Raw genomic sequence first — 21,132 nt, 5'->3', positions numbered from 1 at the left:
CCCAGAAATCCCACTACTGGGCATATACCCTGAGAAAACCGTAATTCAAAAAGATTCATGTACCACGATGTTCATTGCAGCTCTATTTATAATAGCCAGGACATGGAAGCAACCTACGTGTCCATCGACAGATGAATGGATAAAGAAGGTGTGGCACATATATACAATGGAATATTACTCAGCCATAAAAAGAAATGAAATTGAGTTATTTGTAGTGAGGGGGATGGACCTAGAGTCTGTCATACAGAGTGAAGTCAGACAGAAAGAGAAAAACAAATACCGTACGCTAACACATATATATGGAATCTAAAAAAGAATAAAAAATAAAAATGGTTCTGAAGAACCTAGGGGCAGGACAGGAATAAAGACATAGATGTAGAGAATGGACTTGAGGACACGGGGCGGGGGGGGAAGGGTAAGCTGGGATGAAGCGAGAGAGTGGCATAGACATATATACACTACCAAATGTAAAGTAGATAGCTAGTGGGAAGCAGCCGCATAGCACAGGGAGATCAGCTCAGTGCTTTGTGACCACCTGGAGGGGTGGGATAGGGAGGGTGGGAGGGAGACGCAGGAGGGAGGAGATATGGGGATATATGTATATGATAGCTAACTCACTTTGTTATAAAGCAGAAACTAACACACCACTGTAAAGCAATTATTTTCCAATAAAGATGTTTAAAAAAAAAGAACAAAAAAAAGAACCCTCTTCAGCTGCATCTTCTGCCTTCTCCATTCTTACACAACCTTGGGCCTAGTACAGCGTTACGAAAGAGAACTTTCTGCTGTGGTGATGATTTTCCATATCTGCACTGCGCAGTATAGTAGCCACATGCCTTAAAATGTGGCTGGTAAAGCACAAAAACAGAATTTTAAATTTTATTTAATTTTATTAATTTAAATTTAAAAGGTCCCTTGTGGATACTGACCACCATGCTGGGTGGCACAGCTCTGCATAGACGGAGCCTGTCCTTCACTGGGAATATTTAGTTTAGTATGCAGTCTGATTTAAGTCTTCTCTTTTACTCTAAGTAAGAAAATGTTATTTCCTGATTTTTACTAAAATAAATTAACTAATGAAACATTTAGTTGTTCAGAGAGAACACAGGTCATCACAGAACTAGGAACCACATTAAAATGAGTAAATCTTGTCAAGTTTACTAGAGAAAGAGAAAACTTCTCAATCTAGAAAATTAAACTTCAGCGTCAAGGAAGAACTCACTATAGGGTAAATAAACTCTGGAAGCAAACATGTTTTCTGTATTTTTGCCTCACGTGTAGTCCACAGCAGAATGCTCAGTACACAAACCTATTTGCATGTTTGTGAATGAATGAATACTAGGATAAAGTCCTTAGTCCCAGAAACTGATCATTGCTATGAATCAGACTTCATCAGCAGCATAAAATCAGTCTCAAGGATGGGTTCAGAGGTAGAAGTTCCTAGTTCACACTATCTCTCAATTTTCTATTAAAAAAATTCCATTTTTATAAGTCTCATAGCAATGGTTCTCAAACTCTTTGACCCAAAGAACACTTTAAACTCAAAAACTGCTGAAAACCTTTAAAAGTTTTACTTATGGGATTAATACTTTGATATTTACTGTATTAGAAAGGAAATGGAAAAACTTTTTAAAACACAAGACTTCACAATCACAGATTCCACTGGCGGTCAGAATGATGATATCACCACATGTCAGGCAGCCTCTGGAAAAATCCATTGTACATTCATGAAAAAAGTGAGAATGAAAAAGGCAAGTAATGTGTTAGTGTTATTCTGAAAAGGGTTTGACCTCACAGACATCCCTGAAAGGGTCTTGAATCCCCCACGGGTCCCTGGATTCTGTTTTAGCTCCTCGTCCTAGAGGAAGACAGGGCTCCATGACATTCTACCAGGAATGAGCACAGGGTGGATCAGGACACCTCAGCACTGAGAAGGCAGCTGCTCTTGTCCATGTCTGCACACAAATTATGAGATGTAGTTTTTTTCAAACTGTTCCTAAGCCCATAAATAGACAAAACAATCATTTAAAACATATTAGGAAATCATGTTATATTTTAGTTTTAATATATTCTTCCTTGTCATAATCAGTCTTGGTTGGAATACAAACAACTCAAGTCTCAAGGTTTTCTTTTCCACGGTTTTTGTTTGAGGTAAAAAGGTGTTTAAAAAAACAGCTAGAATCTTTTAAAGCTCAAATTAGACTTTATCAAGTGAAAGTAATAAAGTGCCCAATATAGAGTTTGACATTTTCTAGGTATTCAGTAAATGCCTATTCATTCACTTTCCAAATCAAATTTTAGTTCCCAAAGAAAATTATTTAAAAAGAAGAGAGGTGCACACTATTTTAAAGAATTCTAGTAGGAGTTCATTACCATGTAAGGCCATGGGTTTAGAAATGAAATGAAAACATATAGCCAAGAGAGATTAAATCTGTGGCTATATGGTTGACTAGATCGACTGTTAATTAGGTCAATTGTCTAAAAGATAACAGAATTACTTCTTGGCTGATATATTTGGTCATTGAAGCAACCAAAGTAACTCCACTGCAAATTAAGTGGTCAAAGAATTTTAGAAAGCAAAATCTCCTGAAAGTCACAAAACTTTTTCTCTTAAATGTCTTAAATCTTCTGTGCTGGCTCAGGAGAAAATAAACCAGAAGATCCTGAAACATGGACACTGGTAACAGACTGAAACAAGCTTTTAAGATTTCATAACCACAGTTTAAAAAATATATGAGCATAAACTCCAAGAAGTACATCAGTGAAATGTCTAAATTAAGAAAACTGACTAGAGTATTTAAAAACAGGAAATAGCAGATAACAACGTGGTGAATGAGACTACCAAATGAGCTCTGGGAATGACCCAAAGGCCCTCCTTAGCTTTCCTCTAGGGCGGATGACATCCTATACAAGGGGTGGTGCTCCGTGTCAGTTATAGAAAACGAGAACCCAACTGAGCTTTCAAAAGCATATGGAAAGATCCTCTGGGTATGTTTGCTCCTTATGTAAATTAAGCAGTCATTACTTATTCAAAATTGAAAGGAGTGTAAATTTTTAAAAAATTAAAACAGTATATACGGCATATTTTTCACATCTTACATGACACTTCAAGGAATGTCTACACCATTTTTCATGTATTCTCTACTTAGTAAGTGAATACCTGAGGCGAATTCCACCATCTTTAACCTACAAATGAAAAACTTAATTTTCTAAAGGCAGACCCAGAGACCATCATCTATACAACTGTACAACCCAGACATCTTGGGGTCACCCCCAATCCCCTCTCTCACACATTCCTGCCTTAACTCAGCCTTCACGTCCTCAAGCTACTATCTTCTAAAGACATCTCAAGTCTCACTGGCACTGACTGATCTAAACAAATATCTCAGGTATTCAGGGTCTTTCCAAATACTCCACTTCTAATCCATATCTCCACAATGCCACCAAAGTACTCTTCAAACCCCACAACTACTCCAAACATGACTTTGCCTAAAATCTTCAAATGGTACCCTAGCATCTTCAGGATAAAGTCCAAATGCTTGAGCACATATACAAAATACCTTAAAATCTGGCCCCTCCTACCTAATTTCTTGCTTTTCCCAAATGTGCTCTGCTCCCTTCATCACCCTTCTTTCCTTCAAAAACCATTAACTAGGCACTATTTTAGGTGCCTGGCATACACAAATGAACAAAGCAAAGATCCTTGCCCTGGTGGACTTTACATTGTTATGGTAGGTAGAGAGCTGACTGACAGATGGAGAGAGATGTGGGTAGACGGATGACAGACTGTAGGTAGATAAATAGATGGTGCATATAGATAGATTACTGGTAGATGATAGACAGCTAATAGATGGTTGACTGATACACAACTTGGTAGACAGACAGCTAACTAGGCAGACAGATGACTGGTACAGGCAGCTAGGTAGGCAGATGACAGATTACTGGTACAGATAGTGAGATGACTGACAGATGGGTAGATGGACAGACAGATGACTGAGAGCATGCCAGGGGTAACAGATGCAGTCGATGCAAACAAATCAGGCTGGAAAGGGAAGGGACTGTGTATGAGATGGCATGGTGCTTTACCATTTTAATTGGGTGGTCAGAGAATGCCTCACAAAAACAGGGAACACTCAGGGAACCAGTGTGGCTGCAGAGGAGGGCGACGTGCAAGACGAGAGTGTGGAGTGACAGGAGGCCAGACCATGCACATGGTGGGTCACTGTTGCCACACGACTCTTACTCTGAGAGCAACAGGAGCTGCTGGAATTCTTGAGCAGAGGAGTGTCGTCAGCTAACGTGTGTTTAGAATTCAGGGCGCCGTTATGTTGAGGACAGCCTCTGAGGGCAACAGAGTGAAGGGAACCAGAAAGAAGCAGAGGAAGTGGGACGAGGGTGCCTGGAGAGACGCCCATAGGAAACGAAGTCGCAGGGACAGGAGCTGCTGGAATTCTCTGCAGCTTCCTCCAAACTGGGGAGAGTTCCGAGTCTGGAGTTCTAATGGGGAAGGACTAACGCAAACCGGAGCTTCCCCTGCCTCACAATGATGCTCACGAGAACTAAGTGATTTAAAGTAGGGCCTGAGGTAGGGGCTGGACAGGATGGGGTCTGGTTTCCTCTGCAGAGGGCTGTGCTGGCCATGTCCCTATGGACTGGTGACAATCAATCCCCTGACGTCACCCTCCATTCTTCTCCTCAGGACCACCCCTCCATCGAGTCTTCCCCTCCGCCCACAAAGAGGGGTGGTAGTGTGCACAGGTGAGCGGAGACGCACCTGAGGCCCAGAGATCACCACCTCCTACTGTACTGTGTTCACCTCTCTCAGACTTTTACTTGAAAAGAAAAACAGTGACACCACCACCACCTGTCCTACTGATTTCCCAAAATAACTAGGAGGATTTGAACAAGACAATATACCTTATCAAAGGCCATATAAAGATTTTACGGTATATCATCCTCCACCCTCATCGTTAGGAAAGACATATAACGTAGGACATAGATTGTACTATGATTTAATTTCCATCTAAATTTAAAAAATTAACACAAAAAAATACAGGTTAGAAATGGACAGGAGATATAATCTTCTATCTGGTAAAAAGTCAGATTACAGGGTCAGACAAAGCTAGATTTGCATCCTAATTTGATGAGTTAGTTATCATTAACAATCACTGAACTTCAATTTTCTCATCTATAAAATGGAAATAAGAACTTGACTAGTTTCTCTGAGAACTAAAGATACGGATGATAGTAAACATGTGTCTGCCTGTGTGTCTAAGTGCATGTCTACATATATATCTATGTGTATGTCTACATGTGGCTATCTACCTGTATGTCTCCTGTATGTGTTACTATGTGTGTGTATCTACCTGTGTGTGTCTATGTGTGATATATAAAATGAACAACACACTCAAGACAAAGGAAAAAATGGAAACATTCCATAGCAAGTCGACAGCACATATGTGTGTGCTACCCTCCTAATTATTTGAAAGGGGCCTTTGAGATGCCCGAATGAGTACAGTGTGCTCTTGGTATGTGCTAGAAGTTAAAATACCTGTGAAAAAACAGAAGGTGGATTTGGGAACAAACTCCTGCCCTCACTCCACCCCCACATACTGTCCCAGGCACCAGGCCTGAGCGGGCCAAGAAGGCAGGAGCAGCAGTGAAGCTGCACTGGGCTTCTTCCTAGTTTCTCAAGACCATTCTTCTTGCTTCCGCAGATGAAGATTTCTGATGCCATAAAATCTGTCTTACCCCTTCTTCCCTTCCAGAAAGGAGAGCAGGGCCAGGCAGTCAGGCACACAGCTCCTTAGTGGGAAGGGTAGTGGTTTATCTTGCAAGCCCCCATTAATGGAAAAATTCACAACGCTGAGAGGCTCACGGGGTTGACCCACCCACCTTGGTATGAACTGGCTGAGCTACTTCTCCTCTTGCAGTCTCAGCTTCCTCTTCTGCAACATGAAACAGTCATAAGTACTTCACCTTTCTGTTATAAAAACCAAGTGAGATAATGCCTTTGCAAGTACTTTGCAAAATATAAAGTGATATATAAATGTTATAATTTGGGTTGTCATCATGAGCAATCCACATGTACCCTGAACTGGTGTCCCAGCAACAACACTTACTGATAATTTTCTTTTAAAAGATTAGGGAAGCAGGTAAAAGCAACTTTAATCCAGATGTTGGGGGGAAAAAAACTTTTTTCAAAAAGTGAAACATTAATCACAATACAAGTTTCCTGATGCTCAATTAATGAAAGAAATTTAAGCCAGTCAAGCCCAGGTGATGACTGCAATAAAACGGAATTATGAAGATAGCATTCTTATACACAACATCATAAAACACAAAGGAAATAATAAACGGAGAACATACAAATTATTAAGAATCTTATTACTTTTTTGAAAATTGTACTTGAAAACAGAAATCACTGAGGTTAAAAGAGAAGGAAAAAATACTAGCAACCAAGATGATGAAAAGTAAAACCAAACTTTTAAACAGTAACACCTAAAAGAAATAAGCAAAATTTGGCTTATGAGAGGTTACTTTTTAAGTTCTTGTGAAATTCTAAATAATGGAAACTATCTTAAAAATATAAAAAGAGTTATTATTTACTGAATTTTAATGTGTACCCTAGAGGGTATATTTGTGTCTGAGATAAGATGGCATCTGTGGGCCACATGACCAGCCACAGGGACATCCAAACTCACTGCCTCATACTCACACAGCTTCTGCAGACATGTGCCCACTCGTTCATTTCACCATCACACACATTACAGACCCCACACCTGGTGCCTTACCCGACCGATAGCGCTCATCTCGTGACCCTGAGGACCTTCGGCGGTGATAGCGAGAGGCGGAGGAAGGAGTAACTGGAGCCCGGCGCTCTGGAGGCAACGCTTGATCCACTCCTGGGTTAATGAGGAAAACAGAAAAATAAGGAGAGGTTTACTGGCAGCTGGAGTTAACTTATTTGGCAAAACAAATCATTTGGTAGAATAAATCTCTGACTCTCTGCTTTCCCACAGCCAAGCTGAAGCACACAGGGGAGTGGGCATGGAGGGCTGGGACATCCTGGACAATGAACAGGAAAGGAAGAAGTATCCGGGGTAGGGCACGACTCAGGGCCCCGACACTACAGCCTTCAGAAACAGCGGTCCAGGCTCCTTCACGTCACAAATGCCTGTTATGTCATGTGCCGTGATGCAGAGTAAGCTACAAGCAATAATTCTTTAAATTACATTTATCATTAAATTAAAAGCAACTGCAAATAAGTCTTAAAGGATATTTTAATAATATAATCCAGGTAACTAGGATGGAGCATAAACTTTCATCTTTGTTCATTCAAAATTTCAAACTCTCTGCAATCTGACTCCATTTGATGCTAAACAACTGAACAAGTTGTATTTCAATATGGCTTTGAAGAATTACCAAAACTGTTTACATGGTCAGATAAAAATGATTCAATGATACTGGCCAAAAGCTGATCTAACTCTAACAATCTTGATAACTATTCAGAACTAGAGTAGTCAGAGGCACAATTTAGATAAAACTAGGTACTACGGGAAAGATGTAATCACTACAGTTCAGAAATAAAGTAATTCTGAGCCCTGAGTATTAAAGATTAATTGTTGCTTCTTCAGAAAAGGGTTAGTAATGCTCAGTAGAAAGTAAACCAGAAAGAGCAATTTTAGCAAAAAACTGTCTGGTCCCTGGTTTTCTGTGATGGCTCCATGAGAGTTAGCTATTCATCCCTGAGATTTAATATCCCTCCTATGCTGGTGATTTCTGAACCTCACTTTTTAATGGAATGTTTGTGGGCCCTACATATTACGTTTGCTATGTTAGAACTGTACAAAAGACACCTGCACTGCAGACCTGGGTTAGGTTCCACGGTTTTTCATCTAGCAAGCGTATTAACATTGCTAATTAACAGTCCTTGTCACTGAACTGTTCACAGCTCCAAGTCTCCTCCAGCTATTGTCTCAAATCTTTTAAAAAATTACTTTGTATTTTTGTCAAACAGATGCACAGAATTTATGAAATCAAAGACTACTATTAAGTCTCAAAATGAAAACAGTAGTTACCTGGTATTTACATTCATATTGAACCTTAGAATTCTAAACAAAATTATTTGTAAATTTAAAAATTTTTAATTTGTATAAATATATTTATTTGAAAATTATTTATATTCATTGCCTTTCCTGTCAATTATTGTCAAGAAGTTAAATTATTAAATGTCATTCTGATGCTATAATCTTTATGTAAAATCTGTTTATTTTTTTCTTTTCTCCTGTGTCAACTTTTATAACTTCTTCTTTAATCCCACTGAAGGAGGTGCAAGCAAGCGTTTCTTCCCATGGCAGGGGCATCACCAGATCTGCTTCCAGTAGGTCTTTTACCTGGGCTGTTCCATTTACCCAAAGAAGAGACGTCCGGTCTCCTGTATTGTGACTAAACACAGTGTTCACAGTGTTTAGCTGGAGCTATTCTCACTCTCCAGCAAATGCGCTCTGATTCAGGGCCTCTGGGTGCAGTACTGCCAGGTGTCCCCAACTCCAGAGGCTCTTGGTTCCCTTTCTCCAGAGAGCAAATATCTCTGGGGGAACGGGGAGGATGTGGATCGCCTGTTCCCTAGATGCCACGCCTACCCCCACCCCCCGCCGTGGTTTCGTCAGCACCTTCATCTGCTGCCTTCCTCCCCTTGGCTAAATAAGGTGCCTCTAATGATCTACCTTATATAGCTTAAAAACACATCACTATTTCTCCCATTCTCTTGTCCTGGGGATTTATACTTCATCCATTTACTGACATCGTAGTGCAGCTCTGGGAAGAAGCAGAGCTAAATGTACACCTTGGAGCTGCTGAGGTTAAACAGTGCCTGATACACACACACACATCTAGCTTTCAATCTCAGTAGTTACCCATCTAGTTCTTTCAAATATGCTTTTTGGAATTAATTTCAACCTTGACCCCTTCCAGGTCCCTAGGTTGTCATATACTTCCTCTGGGAAGTGTAGTCATAGCACTTACAGACCAGCTATACAGAGTTGTAGGTTAGTTCTCACCAGTTGCAGTCCCTACACATCTGTCTTCAGAAAGTTAAGTCTGCATACAAGCACTGTGAACATTTACTCTCATAGGCTGAAAAATAGAGTTTACAACCCAAGTTTTAAAAAGAAATGAATAAATTAGACAAAAGGAGAATAGCTTCAACAGGTCACTAGCAATAGGACATTAAAAGAGACTAAAATGTAAGTGTGCATATTTCAATCATTAGTTTTTATCTGACCTCACTGTAAATGAAATTTGAGGTAGCTTAAAGGTACCTCAGTCACATATGCAACTCCAAATTAGAATGACCTGGTACCACAAGAGAAGCCGGGGTAGTATAACCCATGGCCCATGACCCACAGTAAGAGGAGCTGACCACATGCTGCTGCTGGGATGGGCTCCCTCCTGGTAAGGCTAACCACGAATAATTAGTAAAACACATAATTACAACACAGTACTCAGCACTGCTGAGGTCTCACATTCAGGCACGGGTGAAAATTAGCTCAAAGGAAAGCCACAAGGTGACCAGTGTGTCTATGACACAAGGTGAGGCATCCCAAGGAAGGTGGGGTAACTGTCCAGAAACACACAACGCAAGGGTGATAAAAAAATTCTCCTCAGGCAAAAATGAGACAGAGATCAAGACTGGATCTCTTCTCCGACAAACATCTATTAAGCACCACTAGCTTCAGATACCCCACAAATTGAGGGAAATGAACTGGGGACACCGCCATGCTCTGGAGCTGGAGCCCCATCTGCTGCCATCACGATCTGACCCTGAGCCTCAGTTTCCCATCTTTAGGCAGGACTGATAGGAACAGCCAACGCTTTACAGCACTGGTGCAAGCACTTTGTATTTACTAACTTATTAACATAGGCATATGACATAAGTTTCTGCCATTTCACTGAGAGAAAATGCAGGCCCAGAACTGGGTCTTGAACTCAAGCAGTCTGTGCCACTCTCACTAGTGCCCTTCCATTTGTGATGGGCATCCTTTCCTGGTGCTCCTGGGTACGTGCTGTCACTCAGAGCCCAAGCAGAGGCCAGGCCCTTGAAGCGGAGGCTACGTACTGCTCAGTGCTGCACTCCAGGTGCAATGATCAATGGTCACGTGGACCAAGTCCAGCTGGTACTTTGAATCCATGAAGAGGTATTTTTGTGATCTCACCACAAAACTACTCTTCAAGAGCATTCTTATAAAGAGAGATGGAAACTGCTACAATTACAGACTGCTGCCCAGGAACAAACTCAGAGCAGGTGAAAACTGCTGAGGTTGTGTGACATGAAGGTGTGCACACATCGATCCTTGCTTGGGACAGGGGCAGGTTAAGAGCCCAGAGAAGGCAATGACTGACTGGCTGGCTGCCTCTGGCCAAGTGCTGCCCCTGGCTCACAGGAGGGTCTCAGGAAGCACTGCTGAACCAGTAAGTGAAATTTTCAAGGCTCATGCAGAGTGCTGCAACTCATCAATTCATATACAACAATCTCAGAGAGCTTTTGTTTCCTCTAGAATTGCCACAGGACTGTAAATAAAACTCATCAGAGGAAGAAGACCAGAGGTGCATAAGAGGAAAACAGGAAACAAAAGGACAGCACAGGAGAGAGTAAAACACACCTCGTCCTGCTACTGAGCGTGCATCCTCCTGGGACCTCACACTTCTGCACATGGCACCCCACCTCTCCACTTCCTCAAACACCTCCATCCCCTGGGACTCCTCTCTTCCCCACCCTACACTTTATCCTCAAGGTTAGAAAGGTCACCAGGCTTAGCGCTCAGCCCTGCCCGGGCGCCTTCACAGTCACACACCACCTGCAGCTCCCAGCACCCTCTCTGCCACCAGGGCCACTACAGCCCGGAATGTCAGTCTCTCTCTTCAATCCAAGCAGGGCTCTGACTGGTTCATGTCTCTACACCCTGTGGACCACAGAACCGAGCCCTAAGCTGCTTCCCTGACTGCCAACCTCCCTCCACCACACCCTCCTCGCCAGTCACCTCCCACTCGTGCCTCCAGGTTCCTGTCACACAGAAACACTCTTCCCAAGTTTTTGCCCTGTCCTATCGCTATTCACTCCTCCAACTGCTTTTTTTCCCTCCATATGTAAAAACTTTGTTTAAGCCCAAGGGAGAGAAAGCAGAGAAATAAGCCATTTTTATTAGAACTTCAATTACTTCTAACACATGTTTAAGAAAGGTTTCCCCAAGCTAACATAATATTGTAAATCAACTTTACTTCAATAAAAAAAGAAAGGTTCCCCAAAGAAAATCCTAACAATATAGTTCTGGCACCTAAACAACCCACCAATTTCAGATTATTAAATAAATGCAGGTATTTCATTGACACTATGGTAAACTAGATAATAGAAATCACAATAATCCTCCTATTAACCTAAGAATAAGGCCCACAGGGGCTGGTCCATTCACCCAGACACAATGGTGCACTATAGGCCAGAAGACCTGCAGTATAGACACCTTCTAGAAAAAGTATTTCTAAATTCAGACAGTAAGGGAAATACACTGAAAAATCTTGGTTTTCAACATATTTTTAAAAGAAATCATGAAGGATGTGTACAAGATAACCTGCATAAAAATGTATATAAGATTTAAAACAAACATCTTGATTCAAATTCTGATTTTTACTAATTGCATAATGGGACGAATCGCTCAGCCTCTGAACCTCGGTTCCCACATGTGTTGGGGTGCAGACAGGGACACATTAATACAGGAGTGACTGCTACTCCCAGGACCCTCACCGTGACTCAAGGCTCTCTGCTCCCTGCACACAGCATTCGTGGATCTCAGGGTCCCTCGACCTCACCGGGCACCCAAAGGGCTCTCACTTAAGTGAAAACATGCTTTAGGCAGTTGGTAAAACTGACAAGGACTTTTCCATATTTCAAGTTTGTACAAAAACAATTTTTGAATTGTCCCATTCTCTTCTAGCACCTAATTATACTTTCCTTCACACAACAGCACTTATTTCTAACGTAAGTGCCATCAAGGAGTTTGCCAGAAAATAAACAGTACAACTGTAGTACAGGTGAGAAGTTTACTACTTTCACTTCATACTGACGCAAATGAGAACAGCACAAAATAGACAGAAATCTCACCGTCAGCACTGTAACATCTCCCTGACCATGCTGGCCTGATTCTTACATTACTGTCACTCTTGTGTCTACCTCACCCTCCATTAGCACGAAGCCTTGCAACAAATCAGTATAAATTTGCTAACCATTTTCCTATTCATGTTTGAATTTTCGTAGGGACTCATGCCTGGAAAAGTATAGATGACCTGGAGTTCAGGGTTTCACAAGAGCCCCTACCATCGTGCATCTGTGTCTCATCCCCACATCCCAGCACTTGGCTTTGCTCAGCAGGTAAGTTCGGAGGCAATGCGAGTATATGGTCAGGATCAGGGCTTCAGATTTCTGCGTTTTCCTTATAGATGGTCCACAAAAACCCATATGAGCCAGACCCAAAGTAGACACCACTTTCACTGCTCCATGCCCAGCTCCACCTTCCGTAGAGGCTCAGCTGTTCCCTGTTAACTACTGGTGTCTGGGGGAGGAACCTGATTGGTTCATGCCACCAAAAAGAAGAAGAAACCCATCAATAATCACCAGCTGTGTGTGATAAAATAAGAATACTTCTTAGACAACTGAGAGTAGCAAGCTGTGTATCAAGATCATGACCAGGGCTTACCTAGGATACAGGTCATTTACCTTTAGGTCATGAAAGTTCATTTCCTGTAGCAACTCAGTCTGGAAAGAATTCATGCTAAATCGCAGACCACCCTGATTTAACTACTCATATTTCTCTTTTTCTGGCATTTAACCTTGCAGGCTACACCCCATCCATCATGAACAGATGGCATGGCCGAAGAAGTCCCCCAGCACCAGCTCTGTGTCCCTACAACCCAGGTCAGACAGGCAACACACTGCTGTACCCAGGGAAGTGAGGGCTGCATTTTGGGAGACAAACTCTGTGGCAGGATGAAAATATAGACCAAATTGTGCACCTGGCTCCAGAGAAACAGAGCAGTTGTTAATGTGAAGAAGCAGAACCGATCAACCACAGCAGTGCCAGTAAGCTTCATTTTCTGGAGAATATAAAACACAATGGCCTGTCCTAACCCCAGGGATCAGGGAAGAAATCCTTGTCGAAGTGACACTGCACTGAGCTTTAAAAGATGCACAGGTACAGGCAGAGGGCACAAGCACGTACAGAATGCCTCACATGCAGTGTGACATCGGATGTAGGCTGGAGGAGGTGAAGAGAGGTCAGGCTGCTATCCGTGAAGCCCTTCTGATGCAGACGAGTCTGCACTCCGGGTGGGGCCGTCTGCCTTCTCCAGAAGAGCAGAAGTGGACAGTAAACTCGCCCTAACCAAGAGAGGCTCCTCTCTGAGGAGGCTGTTCACGTGGATCCCACAGCCGATCCCCAGCGAGCAGGAAGGAAACAGACAGACTTGCCCTCTGGTCACGGTAGCCGAATTCACCAAGATTTTCACAACTACACAGTCACAGTAAGTCCTTGTAACTGAGCACAAGACGCTTGCTGTTGGAGGAAAGGCGAGATGGGCCTGGAGAAGACTGGATCTATATAAATCACTCACCACTCAGAAACATTTGATGCCAATCACGTGGAGAGTAATATCTAGCCAACACATGCATCATGAGAATAGAGGGACTATCTGGTCAAGGAAAGTTTCACTATTTATGGTAATGTTGGAATGTTACTACCTCACATCACCATGGCCTTGTCATGAAAGCAGTGAAGACTCATACAGAAGCTAACACCACGTGATTAAGATACCCCTGGAGAGAGTGGTAGAGAGTGGACTTTATCTTCTATTTTCACAAATTTTATCAGGTTCAGAGACTAATGAAAAATAGATAGTTTCAAAGACTAATGAAAAACTGCAAGACAACTAGAACCAAATAAGTTCTCCTGAATAATATTTTCTCTTTGATAATGATTTTCAATATATTCTGACCCCTTACTTCATTAAATACATAATTTTCCTTTTTCTTTCTAGCTCTGGCACACTTTCCCTCATCCAGCTTTAGGTGAGCATTCAACACTGTGCTCCCTGAAGACAGCGTATCTTTGACTGGGTTCCCCAGTCACTCACTTCTATGCAGAGAAGAAAATCAGGAAAAAACCTGCTTCCCCAGCACTTTGCCTGGGATGGGGTAATGCATGGGAGCTCAGACTAGGGTGCTCAGCTGTTGCTGAAGGCTATCCTAATTCATAATCGTGTGTCCCAAACAAATCTCCAAAGTATATTTGAAATATCTTTAGAATACTTTCTAGAGAAGTCTTTAAAAAAATTGTTTTAATATATAAATTTATTTATTTATTTATGGCTGCATTGGGTCTTCGTTGCTGTGCGCAGGCTTTCTCTAGTTGTGTTGAATGGGGGTTACTCGTCGTTGCGGTGCGCAGGCTTCTCATTGCAGTGGATTCTCTTGTTGTGGAGCATGGGCTCTAGAGCACAGGCTCAGTAGTTGTGCTGCATGGGCTTAGCTGCTCTGTGGCATGTGGGATCTTCCTGGGCCAGAGCTCGAACCCATGTCCCCTGCACTGGCAGGTGGATTCTTAACCACTGTGCCACCATGGAAGTCCCTCTAGAGAAGTCTTAACTTTTTCTCTGATAAATAAAAATAATGTTAAAAAAAAGAAGTAAAGTTCATCAAAACACAAACTACTTTTAGAAAAGTGTATGGCAGGATAAGGGTAACTAAAAAGGAAAACAAGGTATTTCTCATAAAGATCCTACACCAGGGCTTCCCTGGTGGCGCAGTGGTTGAGAGTCCACCTGCCGATGCAGGGGACACGGGTTCGTGCCCCGGTCCGGGAAGATCCCACACGCCGCAGAGTGGCTGGGCCCGTGAGCCATGGCCGCTGAGCCTGCGCATCCGGAGCCTGTGCTCCTCAACGGGAGAGGCCGCAACAGTGAGAGGCCCGCGCACCGCAAAAAAAAAAAAAAAAAAAAAAAAGATCCTACACCAAAAGAATCATGTCTAAGACTGACCTAGTCAAGAAAGAATTCTCTGATTTAGATCCACGTGCTCTCCTTACTGCTTCCCAGAGACAGTCTTATACGTGTGACCATTCATCCAGGGCAACTTCTCAGAAATACAGATCAGCAATAAGAACTGCAAAACTACCTGGGCATCTGGTCGCCCAATCCCAGCTTCATGGGTAAACCTGCCTTCTCCTTCCCAGTGGGAATGGCGTGGCCACAAGGGCCAGGGAGCAGTGTTCCCAAGCAGCTCTCACAGCCTCACACATCCACAGATGCAGCAGTGAAGCATACAGAAATTGCGACGGGGCCCCTGCAGCTAATGCCCAACTCCACCACCCGCCTACCACCGCTCCGCTCTTCCCCACACAGACAGGCATCACGCCCGTCAGCAGGCTGGCATGGAGAGGAGGGCAGAGCCACAGCGGAGAGACCCGGCTGGGTTCCCTCCTCTAAGATCCTGGGGGCCAACTGTGACATAACAGCTTAGTGTCTGTACCTGATTCTCAAACAATGCCTTTTATTTGAGGTAAAACCCTGAAGCTTATAAATGCTTATTCCTTATTGTACTAAAAGGCACACTGAACTCATCTTTTTGGGCTTCTTATATTCAAGATATTGCTCACTAAAATAATTTTGACCTCTGAATAGGATCACGACCTCTAAGAATACACTCTATGATTAACTGGTTCAAGTTTTCAATTTCAAAACTCCATAACTGCCCTCTGGAGATAGGAATACCATGGAGCTACAGACCTTACTCCCTGAAGCAGATCTCAGAGGCCAGGATTCATTAGAGCTCATCCTTCACCCAGGTCTCTGGCTATGAGACAAAGTTTAGTGGAATATCAACAATTTTAGGAAGAACTGTATGATCTGTCATGCATTCTTCTTTCTTAAGTGTTTTGTAAGTGGTGCTCCAAATGCAAAAATATGGTTGTAAAAACCGAGTATTATATTTTAATAGAAAACACTCAAAAACTGGGCTTTGAGTCAGCAGGATGATCATGGTCCGGGGTCTGTGACAAGCTCTTTGCCCAAGGAGCACTGTGGCCTCGATAAGTCGCACAAGTTCAAATGGAGAACAGGGGCTCAGAAACAGGACCTCCTATGTTCCCCCAAGGCTGAGCCCTCACTTCTGTTTAGAAAGGCATTAGGTGGACAGTCCATTGCAAACGTGCCCTGCCGTGGGGTGTGTGTGTGTGTGTGTCTCTCTCTCTCTCTCTCAGTTAAGTGCGCTCACCGAAACGAAAGTAAAACAGTGGCCGGTTTCCTGCGGTGCTGGCCGCCCGCTCTCTGACCGCGGCGTCTCGGATGTCACACACCCCGATGTTGCCAGCCTGCAGCATTCTTCTCGGGGCTCCTTCACTGTGCTGCAGTCTACACCGGACCACGGCAGCTCCATTCGCTGCTGTAACAAGTTGAAAAAAAACTAATTAATTCAAACTTTAGTTTTTTTTAAATTTGTTACAGCACCGAGCAGAGCGGCCGACCCCATGCAGAACAGCATAAAGAACATCAAAGGGACCACGCCACACAGGGCCACCCTCAGCGCTCAGCAACACGGGTCAGCCACGTTCCTGGCACTGTCGCAGCTCCAGAGCCATCTTCTGGGAAGGTGCAGAACTGCTTCTGTTTCACTTTTGTTTGGTAAGGCACGGACAATAAAATCTAGCAACCCAAAGGGCCTACGGTCTCCCCGCCAGCCTTCCTCCAAGACCAGGAGGGGCCACGTGCAGACAGGAATTCATCACAACAGCTCTGCTGGAGCACGAGAGGAGGAAAGCGGGGAGACCACATCTAGTCGTCTGCCCACGTGTGCTCTGAAGTCTCTCACACATGGGGTCAGCTAGACAACACGCTTATTTTCCATCCACTCAGACAGCGCAGAGCTTCTTCCTTTTACAGACTAGACAGCAGGAAGACCCAGGCCGTCAGCTAAGGCAGGCCTGCGCGGCCGGTCCATCTTTATGTTAACTTTCTTAAGTACCGAGAAAAGAAAGAAATCACACACAACCAAACAAAGCTAAAAAAGCAGAAGAAACTCAACACACAAGTTAAGTGTCCTGAAATGTGAGCCACAGGTGGGGATACTCCTTCTGCGCCCACAGCACTGGAGGCTGTGTCACAGCCGGGAGAGCCGGTGGGCCTGCGCTGGGCCTGCACATGCAGACTTGAACCTCTTCTAGCAGAAGCGGCTTAGCAGAGCTTCACATTTGTTCCAACACTGAACACTGGAGAGTCTATTTCTGTTGCTGTCCTTCCTCCTGGAGGACTTGTGTTAGCTTTAAGCCTTTCCTGATGCCCAGAAAATTCTCAAGGTTGCCCTCGGGCTGAACTGAGCTTACATCAGAACGGAGTGTTACAACTGCAGCCTAGTATCATCTTCCTTTCCCTGAAATGTACAGAACCCAGCTTGAGGGCAGAAATTCTACACACTTGCACACGTGAAAACGCTGGAATTAAACAGAATTTGTACTTGGGGAAGAATCCATTACGTTGACAATCACGTTTCAAAAAACAACCAACCTTTACGATTTTATAATACCAGGCAGGATGTTACATTATTTTCTAGATTTCTAGATTGGCCCTCCACCCCCCACCAATGACGTCAACGAAAACCTTGGATTAATTTAAACCATTATCAATAAATTTAACTCACTAAGACAAAAGTCATGTTTAAACCGTAAATGCCCTCATATTTTTTATGATTGTAGCCATTTTAAAGTAATCAAACATATTACTGCAGCTCTATGAATAAACTACCTATTAAATTTATTAGGCACATTTATAGAAAAGTCGTATGTATCTTCTAAATTCACAAAATATCCTGCAATCACACAAAGGAGTAGGATGTGCCTAGTGCCACCTCAATGGTGTGATCTGCATGCAGATTGGGGACTGAGGGAGGACTTGTGCTCAGCTGTTCTCTCGCATGTTGCAGTTAACTCTTAAAATGGGATGCTTTACACTACTCATCAAGGTTTACGTACTCGGAGGCTGGGGCAGGTAGGCTCCAATCAATTTCGATCTCTTCTTTTCATATCCTTTTTGTGTGATGTCACCTGTAAGAGAAGGAAAGGGAAGTTCAGAATGCTTTCACAGGTAGAGCTGAACACTCAACTGTGAAGACACAGTCACATCTGTGTGTGTCTTCTATTTCCTTATAATTATAATTTAAGAAGAAAGCACTTCATATCATTCACCTTGACATTTCCTCTGCTCACAAATAAATACTCATTTAAGTTATATAAAATCCTTCACTACGCGCACACATGCTTGTCCCTGGCCCCTTCTCACAAGGTTTTGGCTCTGATGGGGTCCAGAATTAGATTCTTGCAATCTTATTCACATCTGTGGGGCAGGAAATCTCCCCGATCTACACGGCTCTCATTAACTCAATCAACTACGGATTCTGCAGGTGTCTACCCCAGTGAGAGCTGGCCAAAACCACCACTGATTAGCATCTTCCTCCATTAATGAGACTTTTTTTCTTATCAGGCGTGTCGGTCCCAAGGACTATACTTACTGCTAGCGTATTTTTGAAAATGAGTGTCTAAGATGAAATGAAACAGTAGATAAAACAAAGCAAGAGAATATAGGACCTATGGAATCCAAAATATATGAGAAAGAAGCTTATCACTAAAACAGGAATTAAATTGCTGATGCCAGAGATTCAAGAGCCATTGCTAGGCTGGCATTTTCCCCAAGTGCCAAGTACCTGGGACAGATAACCTTTATGACGTGCAACAGCCTTTCCCAATTACAAGCTCGAATGTACCCAAAATGCTGATTTGTGCCCTTGAATTTTTCTGAAACTGTTAATTTTTTTCCTAATATTCTGACCAAGCCATCATTCCTAAAAGAGCTAAACACTAAAGCTTTAATAAAAATACAGCAAACAAATGAAAAGTTATAATGAGTCACACACAAGTTGCTAAGTCCGCTTTTCCTGGTGGTGGTGCTCGCTACATTTGATCAAACCAGAGGGCACCCTGACCCAACCGGCTCACAGCTCACTGCAGTCTTGTCCAGCCCACGAAACACATGACTAGTTTATGCACATGGAGCTGTAAACAACATAAATAAATGAAAACACAGCCCGCTATTGACTATTGAGCGTTTTTGGTGCTAAAACAAACCGACGGCTCTTTGAAGACAATAAAACTACGAGAAAGCTATTTTTTGTGCTAATTGTGCTGCTGCTCATCATTTTATAAACTCAAAACCAGTTTGCTCCCTGAGGGGATGCCTAGAGGAAAACAGAAGCACGAGACAGGGAAAGGAGCATGTGTGTGAGGGTGTGTTGGTGGGAAAAGCACATACTGGCCTGTTGGGAGGCCACCTGAGCACAGGGTAGACACCTACTGTTTACCGGGTGTTTCCCTCCGGTGCTCTCCCTTTCCCAGCCAACCCCACAGCTGCTCTGCACAGTCCTGCCATCAAATCCTAGCCTGATGAACCAGCCCCTTCCAGCTTGTTCTTCACCCAAAGTTCAGCGTAAGTTTTGAGGAGGAGATCAAGATGGCAGAGCAGGAAGATGTGGAGCTCACCTCCCCCCATGAACAAATCTAAACTACATCTACGTGTGGAACAATTCTCACCGAAAACTAACTGGAGACTGGCAGAAAGACTCCTGTACAACTGGGGCTGTAAGAAAGAGCCACATGGAATAGGGTAGGAAGAGAAGTGATGTGGTCAGGAGCTGTGCCCCACGGAGGGGACTCAGAGGAAGAGGGAGATCACAGGAGCAGAGATCTGCCCTGGGGAGTGAGCGGTTTGGCCACAGATCAGGCTCCCTGGTCCTGGGGTCTGGCACAGTGAAGATGAGTGCCCTTGGCTGGTTGGAGGGCCCATGGACTAACGGGAGGGCTGTGGGAAGCCTGGACTCCACGGTGAGGAGTGTGCACGCCAGCTTGCTCCCATGCAGGGTGGAGTGAGGGCTGCTCCAGCAGCTGCTGGTTTCCCATAGCCTCAGCCAAGCGACCGCTCCAGTCCCGCCTGCTTCATGATGGGGAGAGGGCCCAGCTGTAAGACTCAGAGCAGCTCAGACCCAAAGCAGCGACTGAGTGGGGTGGCGGCAACCACTAGCAGCGCTTACACAGGTGGCAAGTCAGAAGCAGCCCTGACCTCTGTCAGCGGCCAAGCCCCCCAACCCCGCTGAGAGCCCACACAGGCAGCTCTTGCTTCAGCACTGCTGGGGCGAGGGGACTGGTGCGGGGAGCGCGGAAAACATACACTTAAAGGGAATGGAGCCAGCTTGGACCTGACCCTCAGGGCTTCTGCTCCAGCAACTTGGGACCTGCCCCGGCCCCGACAGGGTGTTGACGCCATCGAGCAGAGGGAAAGCCCAGCTCACACCTGGCTGCAGCCCTCACCCCTCCATCTTCAGCCCCTCCTCCTAAAAGTTGAGAGCTGCCAGCACACCCTGGGGGTAAGACATGACTTGTGCTCACAACAGATAATGAAGCAAAAATAAACCATTTACCAGATAAAGAATTCAAAGCATTAGTAATAAGGATGCTAACTAAACTTGGGAAAGGAATAGATGAACATGGTAAGAATTTTAGTAAGAAACTAGAAAATATTTTTTTTTTAAAAAGAACCAGTCAGAATTGAAGAATACAATAAGTGAAATGAAAAACACACTAGAAGGAAAGAAAAGCAGATTAGGTGATAGTGAAGAACACATAAGTGATCTGGAAGATAGAATAATGGAAATCACACAAGAAGAACAGTAAAAAGAAAAGCAAATTTAAAAATGAGAACAGTGTAAACGATCTCTGGGACAACGTCAAGCACACTAACAGCCACATTATGAGGTTCCAGAAGGAGAGACAGAGAAGAGGGTAAAAACGTATTTGATGAAGTCATGGCTGAAAACTTTACAAACCTAAAAAAGGAAACAGATATCCAGGTACAGGAAGCACAGAGAGTCCCATCCCAAACAAGATGAACTCAAAGAGACCCACACCAAGGCATATCATAATTAAAATGGCAAAAGTTACAGACAGAGGATTCTAATGGCAGCAAGAGAGAAACAAAGAGTCTCATTCA

At 43.6% G+C, this 21,132-nt stretch overlaps 1 protein-coding gene across 5 annotated transcripts in view; it reads right to left on the bottom strand.

Moving 5' to 3' along the window:
- Positions 1-18,136, bottom strand: part of DIP2C (disco interacting protein 2 homolog C) — a 186,687-nt gene extending 168,551 nt beyond the window's left edge. For 2 of the 5 annotated variants that reach the window (XM_029238230.1, XM_029238231.1), the window contains exons 1-3: positions 18,069-18,135; positions 16,319-16,486; positions 6,795-6,905 (exon numbers count right to left, since the gene is read on the bottom strand). In XM_029238230.1, the coding sequence (XP_029094063.1) occupies positions 6,795-6,905; positions 16,319-16,424 (217 nt within the window). In that variant the 5' untranslated portion in view covers positions 16,425-16,486; positions 18,069-18,135. Of the gene's footprint in view, positions 1-6,794; positions 6,906-16,318; positions 16,487-18,068 lie in introns of all 5 variants that reach the window. The other 3 variants (XM_029238228.1, XM_029238232.1, XM_029238229.1) reach the window with 2 other exon arrangements.
- Between the last annotated feature and the right edge of the window lie 2,996 nt (positions 18,137-21,132).

This window comes from Monodon monoceros, unplaced genomic scaffold (assembly GCF_005190385.1).
Source record: "Monodon monoceros isolate NGI ecotype Baffin Bay Population unplaced genomic scaffold, NGI_Narwhal_1 Super_Scaffold_21, whole genome shotgun sequence".
In the NCBI taxonomy this organism is placed as follows: domain Eukaryota; kingdom Metazoa; phylum Chordata; class Mammalia; order Artiodactyla; family Monodontidae; genus Monodon; species Monodon monoceros.
The sequence above is the reverse complement of the archived record's forward strand: the minus strand, read 5'-3'. Positions and strand labels throughout refer to the sequence as shown.